The sequence below is a fragment of the Sus scrofa genome, chromosome 13 (assembly GCF_000003025.6).
Source record: "Sus scrofa isolate TJ Tabasco breed Duroc chromosome 13, Sscrofa11.1, whole genome shotgun sequence".
Classification (NCBI taxonomy): Eukaryota; Metazoa; Chordata; class Mammalia; order Artiodactyla; family Suidae; genus Sus; species Sus scrofa.
The window spans coordinates 21,533,228-21,549,727 of NC_010455.5; the positions used below are offsets into that span (position 1 = coordinate 21,533,228).

Here is a 16,500-nt window from a genome sequence, read left to right on the forward strand (position 1 = left end):
TAAAAGATATAGGGAATGTGTAAGAAAGACAAAAGATATGGATGATTGATGCAGAAGGTCCAATATGTGTTGACTAGAAATTCCAGGAAGAAAGAAGAAAGAAAATGAATGGGAGAAAACAGTGAAAAAAAATTGTAGATAAGATTTTCCCAAGTTGAAAAATGAGTCTTATTGTAAAAGCACTATGTGGTGCTGAGGTGAAGGAATTAAAAGACACATTCATGCATTCACACACTCATGTGGATGTGAAATTTAAATAAGAAATGGCAAATAACCACCATATCAACAATACCAATAGCAAAAGAAAAAAAAAAAAAAACTCTTCAGTTAAACCCAAATAATTCTTTTTTTTTTGGCCACGCCCATGGCATGTGGGAAGTTCCTGGGCCAGGAATTGAACCCACCCACGCCCAGCTGTAACCAGAGCCACAGCAGTGACAACGCTAGATCCTTAACCCGCTGAATCACAAGGGAACTAAACCCAAGTAATTCTTGATGGAGAATGTAACAGACACACACACAAATTTAAAACAAAATTCCAAATTATACCAACGTAAAAGGTGGTAGACGAGGGAAATAGAACTAAGTAAAAGTGGTTTCAAGAAGGTACTGAGGAGTTTTCATCGTGGCTCAGCAGTTAACAAATCTGACTAACATCCATGAGGACTCGGATTCGATTCCTGGCCTTGCTCAATAAGTTAAGGATCTGGCATTGCCATGAGCTCTGATGTAGGTGGCCGATGTGGCTTAGATTGTGTTGCTGTGGCTGTAGTGTAGTCCAGCAGCTACAGCCCTGATTCGACCCCTAACCTGGGAACCTCCAAAATAAAAAAACAAACCAAAGAAAACAAAACAAAAAAGGTATTAAGAAGGCGTTCCCATTGTGGCTCAGTGGTAACGAACTGGACTAGTATCCATAAGGATGCAGGTTCACTCCCTGACCCTGCTCAGTGGGTTAAGGATCCAGCAATGCCATGAGCTGTGGTGTAGGTTGCAGACATGGCTCTGATTCAACCCCTAGCCTGGGGGCTTCCATATGCAGCGGGTATGGCCCTGAAAAGAACAAAAAAAGCCAAAAGTTATTTTTTTAAATATAGCACAGAAATTACACTTGCTTTCAGGATCTAAGAAAACTATTTACATGGGTGAGAAGAACAGGTAAAAAGCATGTTTATTTTCATTCTCTTTATTTTAGGATTATTTGTATAAATGAAATACTACCATTTCTGACTTTAAAAGTACCATCTTTCTCTCTTTTCTGCCCTCTGTTTCCCCACTCAACTCATTCATTCTTCATTTTAGGCCTGGGGACATGATAACTCTTCTAGAGGACTCCAATGAAGACTGGTGGAAAGTAAGTATTTCTTTTTCTTTATGAAAAATCATTTGGTAACTATAATTACAACAAATGCTACAATTGTGGATGCATGCCTCCTTTTTCCTTTCAGGGGAAAATTCAAGACAGGATTGGCTTCTTTCCAGCCAACTTTGTTCAGAGAGTACAACAAAATGAGAAGATTTTTAGATGTGTTAGAACCTTCATTGGGTGTAAGGAACAGGGGCAGATAACACTGAAAGAGAATCAGGTGAGTAAAGCACACGAATGCACACCAAGTACGACCAAAATAGAGTAACAGTCATTTTGACAAATAGAAATACATACAAGTCAGAATGAGTGGAGTCAGTGAAGTCCCTGATGGTGCAGCAGGTTAAGAATCTGACATTGTCATGGTAGGGGCCCCAAGTCACTGCCGTGGTGCCGGCTCAATCCTTAGCCCAGGAACTTCCACATGCCATAGGTGCAGTCCTCCCCCCCCCAAAAAAAAAAAAGCTAATGAGTGGAGTTATGGTCAAAGCATTCACCCTGAGGAAAGATATTCTTAGTCCAGTGTTAGCGTAGAGGATCTAAACATACAAAACCAAAATGTTAGGAAGCTCATTTGTCTCCCCTGGGAACCATATATATTATTAGTATTTATAAAACTTATATACCTACATTTTATTTGAAATCCTACATATGCCCTATAAATAAGGAAACAAAGGCTCATAGAGGAGAGGTGCCTTCCTCAAAGGGGCAGAAACTTATTAAGTGGACAGGCTAGAACTTAAATATAGGTCTTTGCTTTCCACTGAGCTGTGTGCCCTGGAAATGCAGAACAAACTTTGAAAGTACAGTACAAGTGTCCTAAGACCAGATGGCCCCTTGGAAACAAGTTCTTGCTCATATAGGCGCCCTAGAGTCATTCTTGATTCCAGGCAATGGAATCACCCTCATCAGACTGAGACCCCCGTTTCTAATGCCATGCATACCCCAAAGCAAATGGACCCATTTCCCAGCTGGGTTCCATGCCAGTGCTTTAGACTTCTTCAAGTTTACCCAACTGTAAAGTCAGAATGAGTGGAGTCAGTTCCAAAAATTTGGGAAGTCTTTTTTTTTTTTTTTCCTTTTTTTTTTTTTTATTTAAAGGCTTCATCCTTGGCATATGAAGGGGTCCCAAGCTAGGGGTCAAATCAGAGCTACAGCTGCCAGCCTACACCACAGCCACAGCAACTCAGGATCTGCCTCTGCAACATACACCACAGCTCAAGGCACGGATCCTTAACCCACTGAGCAAAGCCAGGGATCAAACCTGCAACCTCATGGTTACTAGTCGATTTTGTTTCTGCTGAGCCACGACAGGACTCCTTGGGAAGTCTTTTGAATGAAATGTTCGTCCTTACTTACAAAGTGTTACTACATCATTTTGTTAACGTGTTTGATTTTTTTTCTCAGAATAATCTTGTGCTTCCCCATTTTAAATGAAACATTGTTTTATATTATTAAAATACAAATCAGTGAAACCAGAAGGCAAGTTAAAATTTGCTCAAGTTGATCAATTTCTAGAAACAGAACAGCCATTCAATGACTTCTATCAATCCCTTGGCCGTATTCCCCCAAAAGTATTCTCTGGGAATAGGTTCATACCTACGTTCTCCACTTTCATGGCTACACTGACAACCTGCCAGTGTGGAGATGAAACAAACAAGCTGGCCTCTTTAATTAGACACGTTCAAGACACAGCACAGCATTTCAGCCTGGACCTGGAACCACCTGGATCTGCCCATGATTCTTTAGAAAAGCAGTATAACCTGATATTTGTCTAGCCTGGTATTTCTAAGGTGTGGTCTTTATGCCACCTGAATCAGAATTATCCGGGAGCTCGTTGAAAATGCAGATTTCTGATTCCCTACTCCAAACCTGCTGAAGCAGAAATGTTCAGGATAAAGGGTAAAATCATTCTTTTTACAGACTTCCCAGGTGTTCCGATCAAAGCCAAAATTTAAGAATGACCTTCATCTCCATCTCTCACTTTTATGTCCTATAGTAGTTCTGTAACAACTGAAGGCATTTTTATTTCCCATTACATGTGGGTCAACAAAAGGCACTGAGGTCTCTTTATTCCTGCACAGTTCTCTATCCTCAGTCTCTGTTGTCACTGTGGCAACCAATTTTTGGAAAAAAAATCAGCCCTCTGAAAGACAATTTACGATTTAAAAATCTGTCATTGAGGAGTTCCCGTCTCGGCTCAGCGGAAACAAATCTGATTAGCATCCTTGAGGATGCAGGTTCAATCATTGGCCTTGCTCAGTGGGTTAAGGATCCAGCATTGCCATGAGCTGTAGTGTAGGTCACAGACATGGCTCCAATCCCAAGTAGCTGTGGCTGTGGCGTAGGCCAGCAGCTACTAGCTCCGATTCGACCCTCTTCCATGAGAACCTCCATATGCATGGGTATGGCCCTAAAAAGACAAAAAAATAAAAATAAAAAAAATTTTTAAATAAAAATCTGTCACTGAGAATTTTTTTTTCATTTTTCTCCACTTTCATGTCTTATTTTAGGTGTAAAAGTTCAAAACATACGTGTTGATTTAGGATAGTCCAATATAGTAGCAAAAGCAGATTCTACCAGTATCATAAAGAAATGGATCTATATCCTCTGTGATTTTGGCAGAGTCATCTCTGGATGTCAACCTTCTCATCTGTAAAATTAGCAGAGGCATCTACCTCTTGATGTGAAGGTGAGGGTTAAATGTATCATGTGTGTAAAGCACAGAGCCCGACCTCCATGGGTGCTGAGCAAGGTCATTACCCTTGCTGCCAACATCATTCAGAGAAAAGCCTAAATGGGGAAGTCATCTACCGTAGCCAGTGCCACCTAAAATTTCTTAGTAAACATCAGAGAATAACCAGCATGATATTTATAACTCTAAAAATGTAAAGAGACAACTGGTTATGAGCAGGGAAATAGAAAAAAAAATTTGATTCTGAAAACAAATGCAATATATCTCTTCGATTAAATCACATTTCTGCCTCTGGGGTTAATTTTTCACCATTATAACCTTGTTTTTTCACAGAACTCTTGCTGCACATAGAATTAAGTTATCCTTTTTTGTGAACACATCTGTGCATTGACACAAGTGTATGTTTTCTTTTCTTTTTTTTTTTTTTTTTTTTTTTCAGGGCTACATATGGAAGTTCCCAGGCTAGGGACTATGAGCTACACCCCAGCTCACCCGGCAACGCCACTAAGCGGGGCCAGGGATCAAACCTGAAACCTCATGGATATTAGTTGGGTTCATTACTTCTGAGCCACAACAGGAACTCCTGTTTTCTTCATTTTCGAAATTTAAACACTACACTTATTAAATTGACTTAAACACTATAAAAGTAATTTTTTAAATATCCCATAGTTCTGACATCCCCATAGAAATATTTTAATTGATTATTTATATTCCATAAAAGCTTTAAAGGAAAGTAGATAAATCATTTTTAGATTACAAAACTAAAATGTATTTATTGTGGAGAAAATTTGAAAAATACCCCCAAAAGTTATAAAGCAGAAAAAAAGATCATAGGTAGTTCAACCTCACATGATTATCAACATAAATATTTTTGTTATTTCCCACTGAACTTTGCTTCAAATTCACATTTTGATATCACAGTCTATTTAGTTTCTCAACTATTTTTTTAACTTAGTCATTAAATGTTTATCAAAACACAGGTTTTAACAGTTGTATAAAATATCTTTATATAGATTAGAGGTTGGGAAGCTATAACCCAATGGTCAATATGACCCTGTTTTTTATTTATTTTATTTTATTTCATTTTAATTTTTGCTTTTTTAGGGCCACACCCAGGGCACATGGAAGTTCCCGGGATAGGGGTCGAATCGGAGCTACAGCTGCCGGCCTACACCACAGCAACTTGAGATCTGAGCCTCATCTGCGACCTATGCCACAGCTATGGCAACGCTAGATTCTTAAGCCACTGAGCGAGGCCCAGGAGTGAATCCGCATCCTCAGGGATACTAGTCAGGTTCGTTACCGCTGAGCTATGATGGGAACTCCCATGGCCCCTGTTTTTTTAAAGAAATATTATTAGAACCTTGCTGCACTCATTCAGCTATGCATTGTCTGTGGCTGCTTTCCTGCTGCAACAGCTGAGTTGAGTCGTTGGAATTGAGACCACATGACCTGCAAAGCCTAAAATATTTACTGTTTAGTCCTTTACAGAAGAGTTTGCCAGCCTCTAGTCTAGATAGACAAGAATGTATTTAAGTAATTCCTCTGTTATCGGATGCTTAGAGCTTTTTCAAAACTATTACTGACAACTGTAATGATCACCTCTAAACCTAAATTTTTTCCCATAACTCTGATTATTTCTTTAGGATATGCTTTAGAATTTAGGAAGGAAACAGATAAACAGTTTTTACTCTTCTTCGTACATACTGCCAAACTGCCTCCAAAAAGTCTGTGCCAATTCACACCCACTTCAGCTGCAGTGAGAATGTTCAGAAAACCACATCCTTGCCAGAACTAAACATTACTATTTTTGATATCTGTCATTTCAACAATGTTAATCCTTATTTTATGGATGGTTAGGAAGGTTGAAATTGTATCACATATGTATCGGGCATTTGTGTTTCTTTTACGAATAATCTGTTTATGTACTTTCTTATTTTCTTACACTACTGAAAAATATTTTTAAAATACACTTGGTCTATTACATGTGGCCAATGTTTTCCCTAGTTATTTCTTTTGATCTTAATGCTTCTTCCTTCAGAAACTTAATAATTCTTTAGTTGGGAGTTAGTGTCATGGAGCAGTGGAAATGAATCTGACTAGGAACCATGAGGTTTCACGTTCAATCCCTGGCCTTGCTCAGTGGGTTAAGGATCCGGCATTGCCGTGAGCTGTGGTGTAGGTCGAAGACGTGGCTCAGATCCCACATTGCTATGGCTCTGGTGTAGGCCAGCAGCTGCAGCTCCAATTAGACCCCAGCCTGGGAACCTCCATATGCCGAGGGTGTGGCCCTAAAAAGACAAAAGACAAAAAAAAGAAAAAAAAAGATAATAATTCTTTAGTTGAATCATCTCATTTTACCATAGTTCCTTCATAGTTTTAATCTCTTTATTGCTTCCCACTTTATCACTCCACTTTTTCCTAAGAAACTGTTTCAAGGTAGTCCCTGCTTTAATTTTCTGAAGTTTCGGTTCAGTCTTTCATCGTTTCTAACATTCACCTTAATTTAATGTTTATTTCCTTGTAGTGTTTTCTTCTCAATCAGCCCCCTTCCCTCTGCAGTGTTTTGTCTTGTTTTGTTTTGTTTTGTTTTTGACATCTCATTGCATTATCCCTTCACTTCAAGACATTCTCTCTTAAAACAGCAAGACCAATTTTTCCTTCAACCTACTGCATCCAACATGTCTAAAAGAAGAACTTTCAGATATATACATATTTCCTGCAATATTTGTTAAAGCTTTATAGTACCAGTCTTGATCCTTTCATCCGTGGAAGGCAGTGTAACAACCTTACCCAACGATGGTTAAGTTAAGGACCTTGAGATGTAGGTTATCCAGGTAAACGTGATGTCATCACAGGGGTCCTTATAAGAGGCAGACTGGAGGATCAGAGTCAGAAAAGGAGATGTGACAGTGAAAGTAGGAAGAGAGAGAGAAAGAAAAAGAGGGCTTTGAAGATGTGTGCTGCTAGCTTGAAGAAGAGGGAAAGGCATGTGAGCCAAGGAAAGCAGTTGGCCTCTAGAAGTCTCTTAGCTTCCAGAAGGAGAACAGCCCTACTGACACCCCGATTTTAGGACTCTTTTCTCCAGAACTGCAAGATAATAAATTTGTGTTGTTTTAAGCTACCAACTTTGTGGTAATTTTGTTACAGCAAAAGCAAATTTGCAGCTGTGATTATGTCGCAGGTTATGGGCCCTGTGACAGAGGGATAGCCTGGATTGCCTAAATTGGCCAATTCTAATCACCTGAGCTCTTAAAAATGGTGAAATGTAGCTGGCTAGAGACAGAGATGCAACAGAAGAGGACAGAGAGGGACGAGGCAGAAGGGTAGGTCAGAAAGAGATTAAGTGTGAGAAGGACTCAACCCATCCTTGCTGAATTTGAAGCTTTAGGAAGGGGCCACAAGTCAGGGTATGCAGCTTGCCTCTAGAAGCTGAGAATAACCCTAAGCTGACAGCCAGCAAGGAAACAGGGACCTCAGTCCTTCAACTACAAGTAACTGAATTTGACAGCAACCTAAATGAGCCTGGATTGGATTCTCTCCTTGAGAAACAGAAGAGGAAGAAAGGAATAGGACCCTACTGACTCCTTGATAGTGGCCTCGTGAAACCCAGAGCAGAGCGAACTGGCCAAGCCCACCAGACGGAGGACTTAACAGAACTGTGATATAATAGTGTTGCTAAAAGCCACTAAGTTTGTGGTTATTAATTTTCTTTCTTTTTTTTTTTTTTTTTTGTCTTTTGTCTTTTTGCTATTTCTTTGGTCCGCTCCCGAGGCATATGGAGGTTCCCAGGCTAGGGGTTGAATCGGAGCTGCAGCCACCGGCCTACGCCAGAGCCACAGCAACGCAGGATCCGAGCCGCGTCTGCAACCTACACCACAGCTCACAGCAACGCCGGATCGTTAACCCACTGAGCAAGGGCAGGGACCGAACCCGCAACCTCATGATTCCTAGTCAGATTCGTTAACCACTGCGCCACGACAAGAACTCCTGGTTATTAATTTTCTATAACAACAATAGTGAACTAATACTTATCAAGTCACAAAACTCCAATTGAGGTAACCTCAAAAGATATATTTTACTCATACAGTAAGAGGTCTGGATACAGAGCAGTTCTTTGGATACAGGGCAGTTCTTAGATTTGTAATTTGGCTTGATCCCATGATTTCAGGGACCTGCGTCTCTCCCTCCCTCCATTCTGCTATCCTTGAAATGCCAGCCACCTCCCCTAGTCGTCACAGATGACCTCAGCCACTCCAAGAATCCTTGCCAGAAGAAGATTTTCTTCCTAGTGCATCTCTTTTAAGAGAAAAACAAACCTCCCAGAATGTTCCTAGCAGATATTCCCTCCTGTTTCATTGGCTGGAACTCAGTCCCATAGTTCCATAGAAATCACCAAGGGAATAACTAGCAAGAAAGGTACAAACAGATTTGAACCAATTAGGATCTACCTGAGTCCCTCAGGGTAGGAATGGACAATGGAAAAAAAGTCAGGACTCTGCAGCATGGGAAGAGGGTAGTAATGATTGTTGATATCAACCAACGGCATCTGCCTCAAATAATTCACCAAAAGCAGTCGGTGCAGAGCTGTGGTTTCCCAACTGAATGGATCCATGTGGGCCTGGCTCAATGTCCAGTTGGGGGCTTACAGGTATATGCAGGTGATTATGGATGACTCCTTTACTAATTTATGGTATCTAAGAAGAATTTATCCAATATTGGTCTTCCAGGCTGAATCAGGACTTGCTTCTACTTCCATCATTTTTTCCCCATTGTTCTCAATTCCTGGAGTACATAAAAATCCTTCATGCAAGACCCCTGTCTCCATTCCCTTCCACTGTGTTTCATTTGCTGGAACCTCTCCTCCCAGAAGATACTTGTGTATATCCTGTGCCATCTCTAATTTGCCCCCTGCTTCCTATCATTTCCTCTTCTTGGAGGACCACAGTGTCCCAATAAATGTCAAGAGGCATTGATTGGGAGGAAGTGATGGGAAGGAAAAAGCATATGTTGGCTACATCAGAAAATAGAGCCCATAGTATAGAGAAAAGGCTTCCCAATTTTCTGCCCAGAGCAGATGCTAAATCTCTGAGACTGGAACAGACCATGGAGGAAGAATCACCTTTCAGGCTGGTAGACTTATCCTTGCTCCAGCTGCACAGCTTGCTTCAGTCATCAGTTGGTTCAGTTCCAAAGGTCTTACAGAAATTTCAGCTACTAGAATGGCTGTCAGTCTGGGCATTCAGTAGTAGGACAACTCTGTATTTGCACAGGTATTCTGAGGGGAAGACTGAGTTCAAGCTGGTAGGCAGTAAATCTTTTTAAATGAAATGACTTTTCATTTTCTATACACGGTAGCACATTTAAGTTTTAAGAAGTATGGAGGCAACACAGGGGAAAACCTTAGAGAGTATTAGCATACATGCTTCCAGAAGTGTGTTGGACTGTAGGACTTTAGCCAAATAGGACCAAAATGGGACTGAGACAAGAGGGACACTTAACCAGCAGGTAGTAGATTTCTAACACATGAATGAAATACCAGTCCATTGTCTGTCCCAGTTTGTGTCTCAGGAGTCACAAATCAAGCTCTTTAAGTATCCTCATACTTCATAATAAAGCTCCTTGTTGTGTGTAAAAGAAGAGCCCACTCCTTTGGTTTCTGTTGGTATACTGCCTCTATGCCCTTCACTAGGTGGAAGCCCCCATCTTCCAGTTGCTGTGTCAACTACTCTTCTCCAGGATATCCCCTTTACAGAACAAGAACTGCCTCATCAGAGAGGTTATACCTCTTAGCCTCCAGATCAGCCAGTGGCCAGTGACTATTTAGTCCAGACCCCTTGCTTCAAATCCTATGATACAGTTAATGCTCTGGAGCTCACCATGGGATCAGGCCAAGATTCATCTCCAGCGGAGACCACATGCTTGCCTTGCTCCTTCTCTTGCCCCATCCTATTTCCCTCATGCCCCACCTCATAGAACACTCCTGTAGCAAGTCACTTGCACAGGGACTCCTGTCTCAGGCTCTGTCTTTAGGAAATAAACTTAAGACATAACCCACCACTCTTGGAAGCAGGTTGAGCAGGAGAAACTCACAGCACACTAACAGCTCTTCAAAACCTCATCTTATTTATAGCTTACTTTATATGCCCTTCAGTGGCCTGTATGTGGTAAATGACAAAGGTCTCCAGATGGATTTTTGTCCACCTCCTTTTTAAGTCCAGCGTAGACTTAATGGAATATACCAGATGTTAGTATCTATTTGCATGGGACCAGAAATGAAATAGCTTCCTTTGACCCTTCTGATATTGTATGTGTCCCTAAGCTTCCAGGCACATGGCAGAAGCCCTCTGAATGCTAGCCATTGTTTTGGATTTTAGAATAATGCATTGAGGACTCATCACATGCCACATGCTAGGCTCCATGATAAGCATTATCTCATTCTATTGTCCTAGGGACTCTTCACAGGGACACCGAATTCTCAGTCCCACTTTACGGATCTTCATTCATAAAGCTGAATCTCAGAAAATATTCCATGCCAGGGTGCTACCTAACTTCTTATCACAGCTTTTTCTTACCAAGCCCCAATTTCCCTAAACCAATCCTTTTCCAATTTGGTGTTTTGCTGACCTCAGGCAGCAGTGATTCAAACCTCAGGTTCTAGCTTCTTTCCCATTGACAAGTTTCTTTTTTTTTTCCTTCCTTTCTTTCAGATCTGTGTGACTTCTGAAGAAGAACAAGATGGCTTTATCAGAGTCCTTAGTGGAAAGAAGAGAGGTCTCGTCCCCCTCAAGGTTCTAGAAAACATCTGATTGCTGGCCCCTCCTCTTTTTGAAGTCAGCAAGCTCTGCTGTGATTCCCCATCTCACACTGTGTTAACCCAGAGTTGCTGCCGTGCTGACTGGCCACCCAGGAAACAGTGAGGCAAGACTCAAGGATCTGAGACTGTGGAGCAAGAGGTACAAGGCAGAGGGCCAACTGCACAGCACATCCAGGCTGCCCAAGGTGAGGGTGAGGCTGAGAGAGTCGGCCAGCAGAGTCAAGTGCCACCGTACTCAGTGGGCAGTGAGCCCACCGTCCCTCAGGATGCAACTTCTTCCCTGTTCATGTGGTGTAAGTTAACTGGTTGGAGGGCGCTCCTGCTGGGATATGGCCCCAGTGTGACGTTCAGATCCGTGCAGCCAAGCGGGATTCTTGTTCTAGACCTTTGTCCCCAGTGCAGATCAATCAGCATCATCACACTTGACACCCCAGCAGTCTCTCTGCAGAATATCAGGAAGCCCTGCTTCCCAGCCCTCAGCATTCCAGTGCTCACCACGTGCTCCCCACATGCTCCCCTCACTTGGCAATCATGCTGTCTCTTCTGTCCTCCAATAAGTCCTGGGTGTGCATTAAATGTGAGAGCTAAGTTGATGTGGTACCAACTGCAAAGACCTAATCTGCCCAGAGATTGCTGTCAGGCTGTCCCTCCTGCTGCTCTAGTTGCTGATGAAGATGACAGTGGGATCTGAGGCACAGATACAGTGGGCCAAGATGGGGTGAGGTAGGGTCAAGAGCCCTTATTTTTTGATGATTATACAGCCTTTCCAGTTGTGAAGTCCTTTCCCCAAGGAGACGGAGCTGGGGAAGCAAATATGGCAGGAAGTCTCCAGGAGAACTTGATCTTTATGTTACATCCTCTGTATTGAGGTGGCCATTTTTCCTCCTGCCATCCTGTAGGACTCCCTTTTAGAGGTTGAGCCCACCTTGCAGGGAACCAGAAACATAGAAGAGAAGCAAAAACAGCATTTTAGGAGAAAAGTAGCCAAATTGGAATCCATTCTTCTTTAGGGCAGACTCTTATGCCCTAGCAGGTGTAAAATGGAAAAGAATTCTCAATGCTTCATCCCTCTGAAAGCAGAGAAACTCGGGGCCTATTTAGCATCAGCTAAAGGAATCTCTGTTACTCTGTATTGGTACTAATGTTTACAAGAATACAATATACTGTGATGCCTTCCTCCTCAAGCCTCTTCCTAGTATACGAACTTGCTTCCTATTAGTCATTAATACGGTTAAACTTCAATTCACAATGACCTTGGAATTAATGTCAGTTTGGTTTATTTTGTTACAGAGCAATAAAATCATTAGAACAATTGGTTTTTTAAAAAGACCTACATGGATGCATCCTGTGCATGTAAGGATTATTTCCCAAACCAAAGGATCATTCATCTCCATTTATTTATTTTTTTGTTGTTGTTGTTGTTACTGCTCAGTGTGAAGTCAGGAGCTGAGACAGGATGGCTGCTGGTTTCACAGTAGTTTGGATGCCTTACTCTCATTTTAAAGCCAGCATCCAGAATTTCCTCCCTCTCTGGTACAACAGGCAGAACTGAGTGTACAAGTTAAGATGGATTCTTTGATCAAGCATGGATGGTATGACTGCCGTTCCATAAAATGGAATGCCTCTAATTCAATATTCCATTTAATAAAGATAATACAGTGGCTGAAAGGAGTCTAGAAAACATGTGTCCTGATCTCTTCTTTCTCATAAAATATCCACTTAAACTTTGGGGTACAGTTGTGTCACATCCTGTGCACATTCAATTGCATTTTTAAAAAAAATCAGTTCGCCTTTTGAAGTTGAATAGAAGGAGGCTGTGGCAGCCAGCCTCCAAGGTGGTCTTCCAGTGATCCCTGCTTCCTGATACGCTTGCCTTTTGTAGCCCCCTCCCACACTGAGTCAGGGCTGGTCTTATGTGGCCATTAGAATACAGGGGAAGTGATACTGTGTAACATTCATGGCAAGGTCAGAAAAGCCCCTGAAGCTTCCTTCTTGATCTCTTGGAACCCTGAGCCACCACAAAAGTTATCTACTCTGAGACCACAATGCTGGAGAGACCCAGTGAGAGACCACACACACATGACTGCACCCGACAACCAGACGTCGCAGAGCGGCAGTCATCTGGCTGAGCACTGACCAAGTTAAAGATTTATGAGCAAGATAAATATGTTTTTTAAGTCACCAAGTTTTGGAGTGATTTGTTATACAAAAATAGCCAACTGGAAGAGGGCCTTTGTAATGTGAGCCAGCATTCAAAAGGAGAAAAAAAGACTTTCTGCACAACATGGCTCATAAGTTTTGCAAACATTATGGGTAGTTAACCCTCCAAATGCAAGATACCTAGTGTTCCTTAAAGATATGGACTCATCCAGATATCAGAGAAAAAGCAAGATGTTTCTGATGGCATAGATTGACGTGGATACTTATACACACACACACAAACACAAACACACACAGATTTTAGGAGCCATCGCTTTGCTTCTCCTCCTGCCTGGCTACAGAAATGGCAAGGACAAGGACTGCCATGACCTACCAAAGTCTCAAGGGCTTCCACAACTCAATGGCTGGAAGAAGGATCACAGTTTTGGAAGAGGGATGAGATGACAACCTCAGGAGACAGACCCCAGTGAGGAGACAGGGAAGGAGGGGAAAGTGTTAATATGAAGATGAAGAAAGGCCTTGACATTCTTCGCAGCATGAGGGGACATCCTTGGACCCTGTCACCTCCCACCACCTCCAACTAAGGGATGGCACATATCTAGCAAAACCACGGAAGCTGTGCCCTACACTTCACCACCCATGCTGTAGGATTTGGATTCCATCATGGTGAATTCAAAATAAAGAACTGATTGAACCTTCATCCGGGCCCAGGAGGTAAAAACCTGAACTTCTTTCACTCCCATCACTAGCAGACATTTGCGGCACCTTTAATGTAGGCAGTGGGTCTACAAAGAAAGCCCATGTGTGGGTGTCTAGCTGGCTACCAGTAGTATTGATTTCACAGACCACTTTTCCTCCCCAGCTCTACATACCACACACACACTCCCATCAAGAGGAAGAGTCCAGCATCTGTGTTACATATTGAGAGCAACTCATGGGATAGTACATGGTTTTCTCCTCTTTTTAAAGAGAGAAGAATCAGTCGGAAAATCACAACACATGGAAATAGTCTAGTGCCAAACACCGCTAAAAAGCACCACAGAAATCCAAAACCACCACAGATCACTGGCTTCTCCAAGGATAAGACAGCCAGGATGGAAACCTATTGTTGGCCCCAGCCTAGAGCCACACACATGAAAAGTGTATGTGCTCAAATAGAAATTTAGGTTTAAATAAAGTGATTTAGAACTATGAAACACCTGTTAGCATCAACCGGAACATTTCAGGGAACACAGGAAAATTCTTTGGTAGAGAATTCTTATGATATCAGGTTCACCTAATAGCCCTAATTCTCCCTAATAGCCCCTTCCTACATCTCACTAAGATACCTACGAATTATTGAAAAAGACAAAAGTGCACAACCATAGTAAAAAATGAAGGCTGAAAGACAATCTACTCTGGAATCTGAGTCTGCAGGGAGTAGGAGAAAGTGGGATCTGTTTCCCAAGAGATGAAAAACTCAAGAGGATGAGTAGCTTTTTCATGCTTCGATAGCTTTAACAAAATACTGGCCAGCAGGGCGTAGGCTGGTATAAATCTAAAAAAATGAAAGTTTAGCATTGCCCAAAATAGCACCCCCAGTAAACTGATTGAGCAGGTGTGCTCCTCAGATTTATCATAAAACAAAACACCTCACAAACAACTCGGACAAAAAATTAAAACTAGTTTAATGACATCCCATAACAATCTCTTAGATTTTTCTCAGTTGCTATTCTGTTGTGTTTTTTGTACAACACCTGGTGTTTTTGACCCTTAGAATATGTTTTTTTCCTTATCTTCCAATACGAAGTTTTAAATAGTCCTCAATCTTGCTGTGCAGGGGAGGGGAATGTAACTCAAAAAATTAACAAGATAATAACAATTATTTTACAGTTCTTTTTTAAAAATAAAAAAATGGCAGATTTTTTTTATCATCTCATCATCAAATTTAAACAACTATTAAACATCTTCCATGTCTTCTTGGAAGTCCGGATATACTGAAATACTGAAAATACACCCTGGAAAATAATAATACTTATTTCCAAGAAAAATAATGGATCATCTTTAGGTTTCTTCCACTGGCCTCATTTACTCAGATTCTCAGATTACTCACCGGACTCCTTGATTTCCTATGCATGGTGATTTTTTTTTTCTTTTTAGTCTACTATTCCTTTTAAATCATCTCTTTGGAAATATGCTTAGTTCATTTATTTTCATTCTTTATTAAGAAAAAAAATCCAAGTTTATAACTTTTCCTCTAAGTTCAGCTTTAACCACATTTATACTTATTTTAAAATACTCTGAATTATAGCTTTGATTTTACTGTCAGATTTTTTTAGTTTTATGTGTATGTCATTAAAACCATTTTCAGAAAATATGGTCCATTTTATGCTTTGAGGAAGTAATTGGTATTTTGTCTTTTGCACTAATATGTGAATAATCTTTATGAATGTTCAATGAATGCTGGCAAACAAAAGCCTTGTCTGGTGTACAAAGCTCAATATGTGTCTACTAAATAAATGATTAAAGCATTTGGGTCATCTGTGTTCTATTTATTTTTGCTAATGTGCTTTCTAAAAGACAAGGAAGTCAAGAGAAAGCAGCAGTGGGATTAAAATGAGAGACACCTTGCAAGGACCTCCAGTCACTTCTTTAGTGCCAGTGCTTGGAGGAAGGAAAGGCCAACCAGAGCTCTCCACTGCAGCTTCCTTTTCTACATTTAGGATGAATCACCCAAGTTATTTCCTAAGTAAACATTGTCTTTAACTCCCTGGAGAAAACTGTAAAGGAACAAGTTTTAAGTGAAGAAGTTCTAAAAATATTCTTGGAAAACTTCAATATTGGGTAAGAGAGCTTTGACAGAAGAAAGAAAAGTTACAGCAATCACTGTAGGATAAGAATCGGGAGCTTGGGCTTATCAGACACAACTTAGAATAGATTTACAAGGAGATCCTGCTGAATAGCATTGAGAACTTTGTCTAGATACTCATGTTGCAACAGAAGAAAGGCTGGGGGAAAAAATGTAATTGTAATGTATACATGTAAGGATAACCTGACCCCCTTGCTGTACAGTGGGAAAATAAAAAAAAAAAAAAAAAAAAGAATCACATCCAGCTCCAGCTCAAGTTTGTGCTGCCTACAAGACTGGTGTTTTTTCTTCAGAGTCAACCTCAAAGCCCGAATCATCTTCCTACATCATCACATTGATCCTGTTGCCTCCATGCTTAAAACCTTCCAGTGGCTTCCCAGACTCCACAGAAGCAAGCCCAGTAAGACCAGTGGCCCCGGACCAAGCTCAGAACCTCTGAAACTGCACAGCCCCAGCCAGAACCACTCAGTTGCCATCTATCACTTCATGATTGACTAGGGGTAATTTTTTTAACATTTCAGTGAATAGACTCTAAACTCCTTGAGGGTAGAATATTAGGCTGGATCTCTTTGGAGAAGAAAGTCACTATCTTTGTAATGACTTCAGAGTTACCA

At 41.1% G+C, this 16,500-nt stretch overlaps 1 protein-coding gene across 1 annotated transcript in view; it reads left to right on the forward strand.

Annotated features, from left to right (window-relative positions):
- The window catches only part of STAC (SH3 and cysteine rich domain), a 119,215-nt gene extending 103,658 nt beyond the window's left edge, over nt 1-15,557 (forward strand). The window contains 3 exon segments of the mRNA XM_003358355.4: nt 1,303-1,354; nt 1,449-1,586; nt 10,772-15,557. Of these exon segments, the coding sequence (XP_003358403.2) occupies nt 1,303-1,354; nt 1,449-1,586; nt 10,772-10,870 (289 nt within the window). The 3' untranslated portion in view covers nt 10,871-15,557.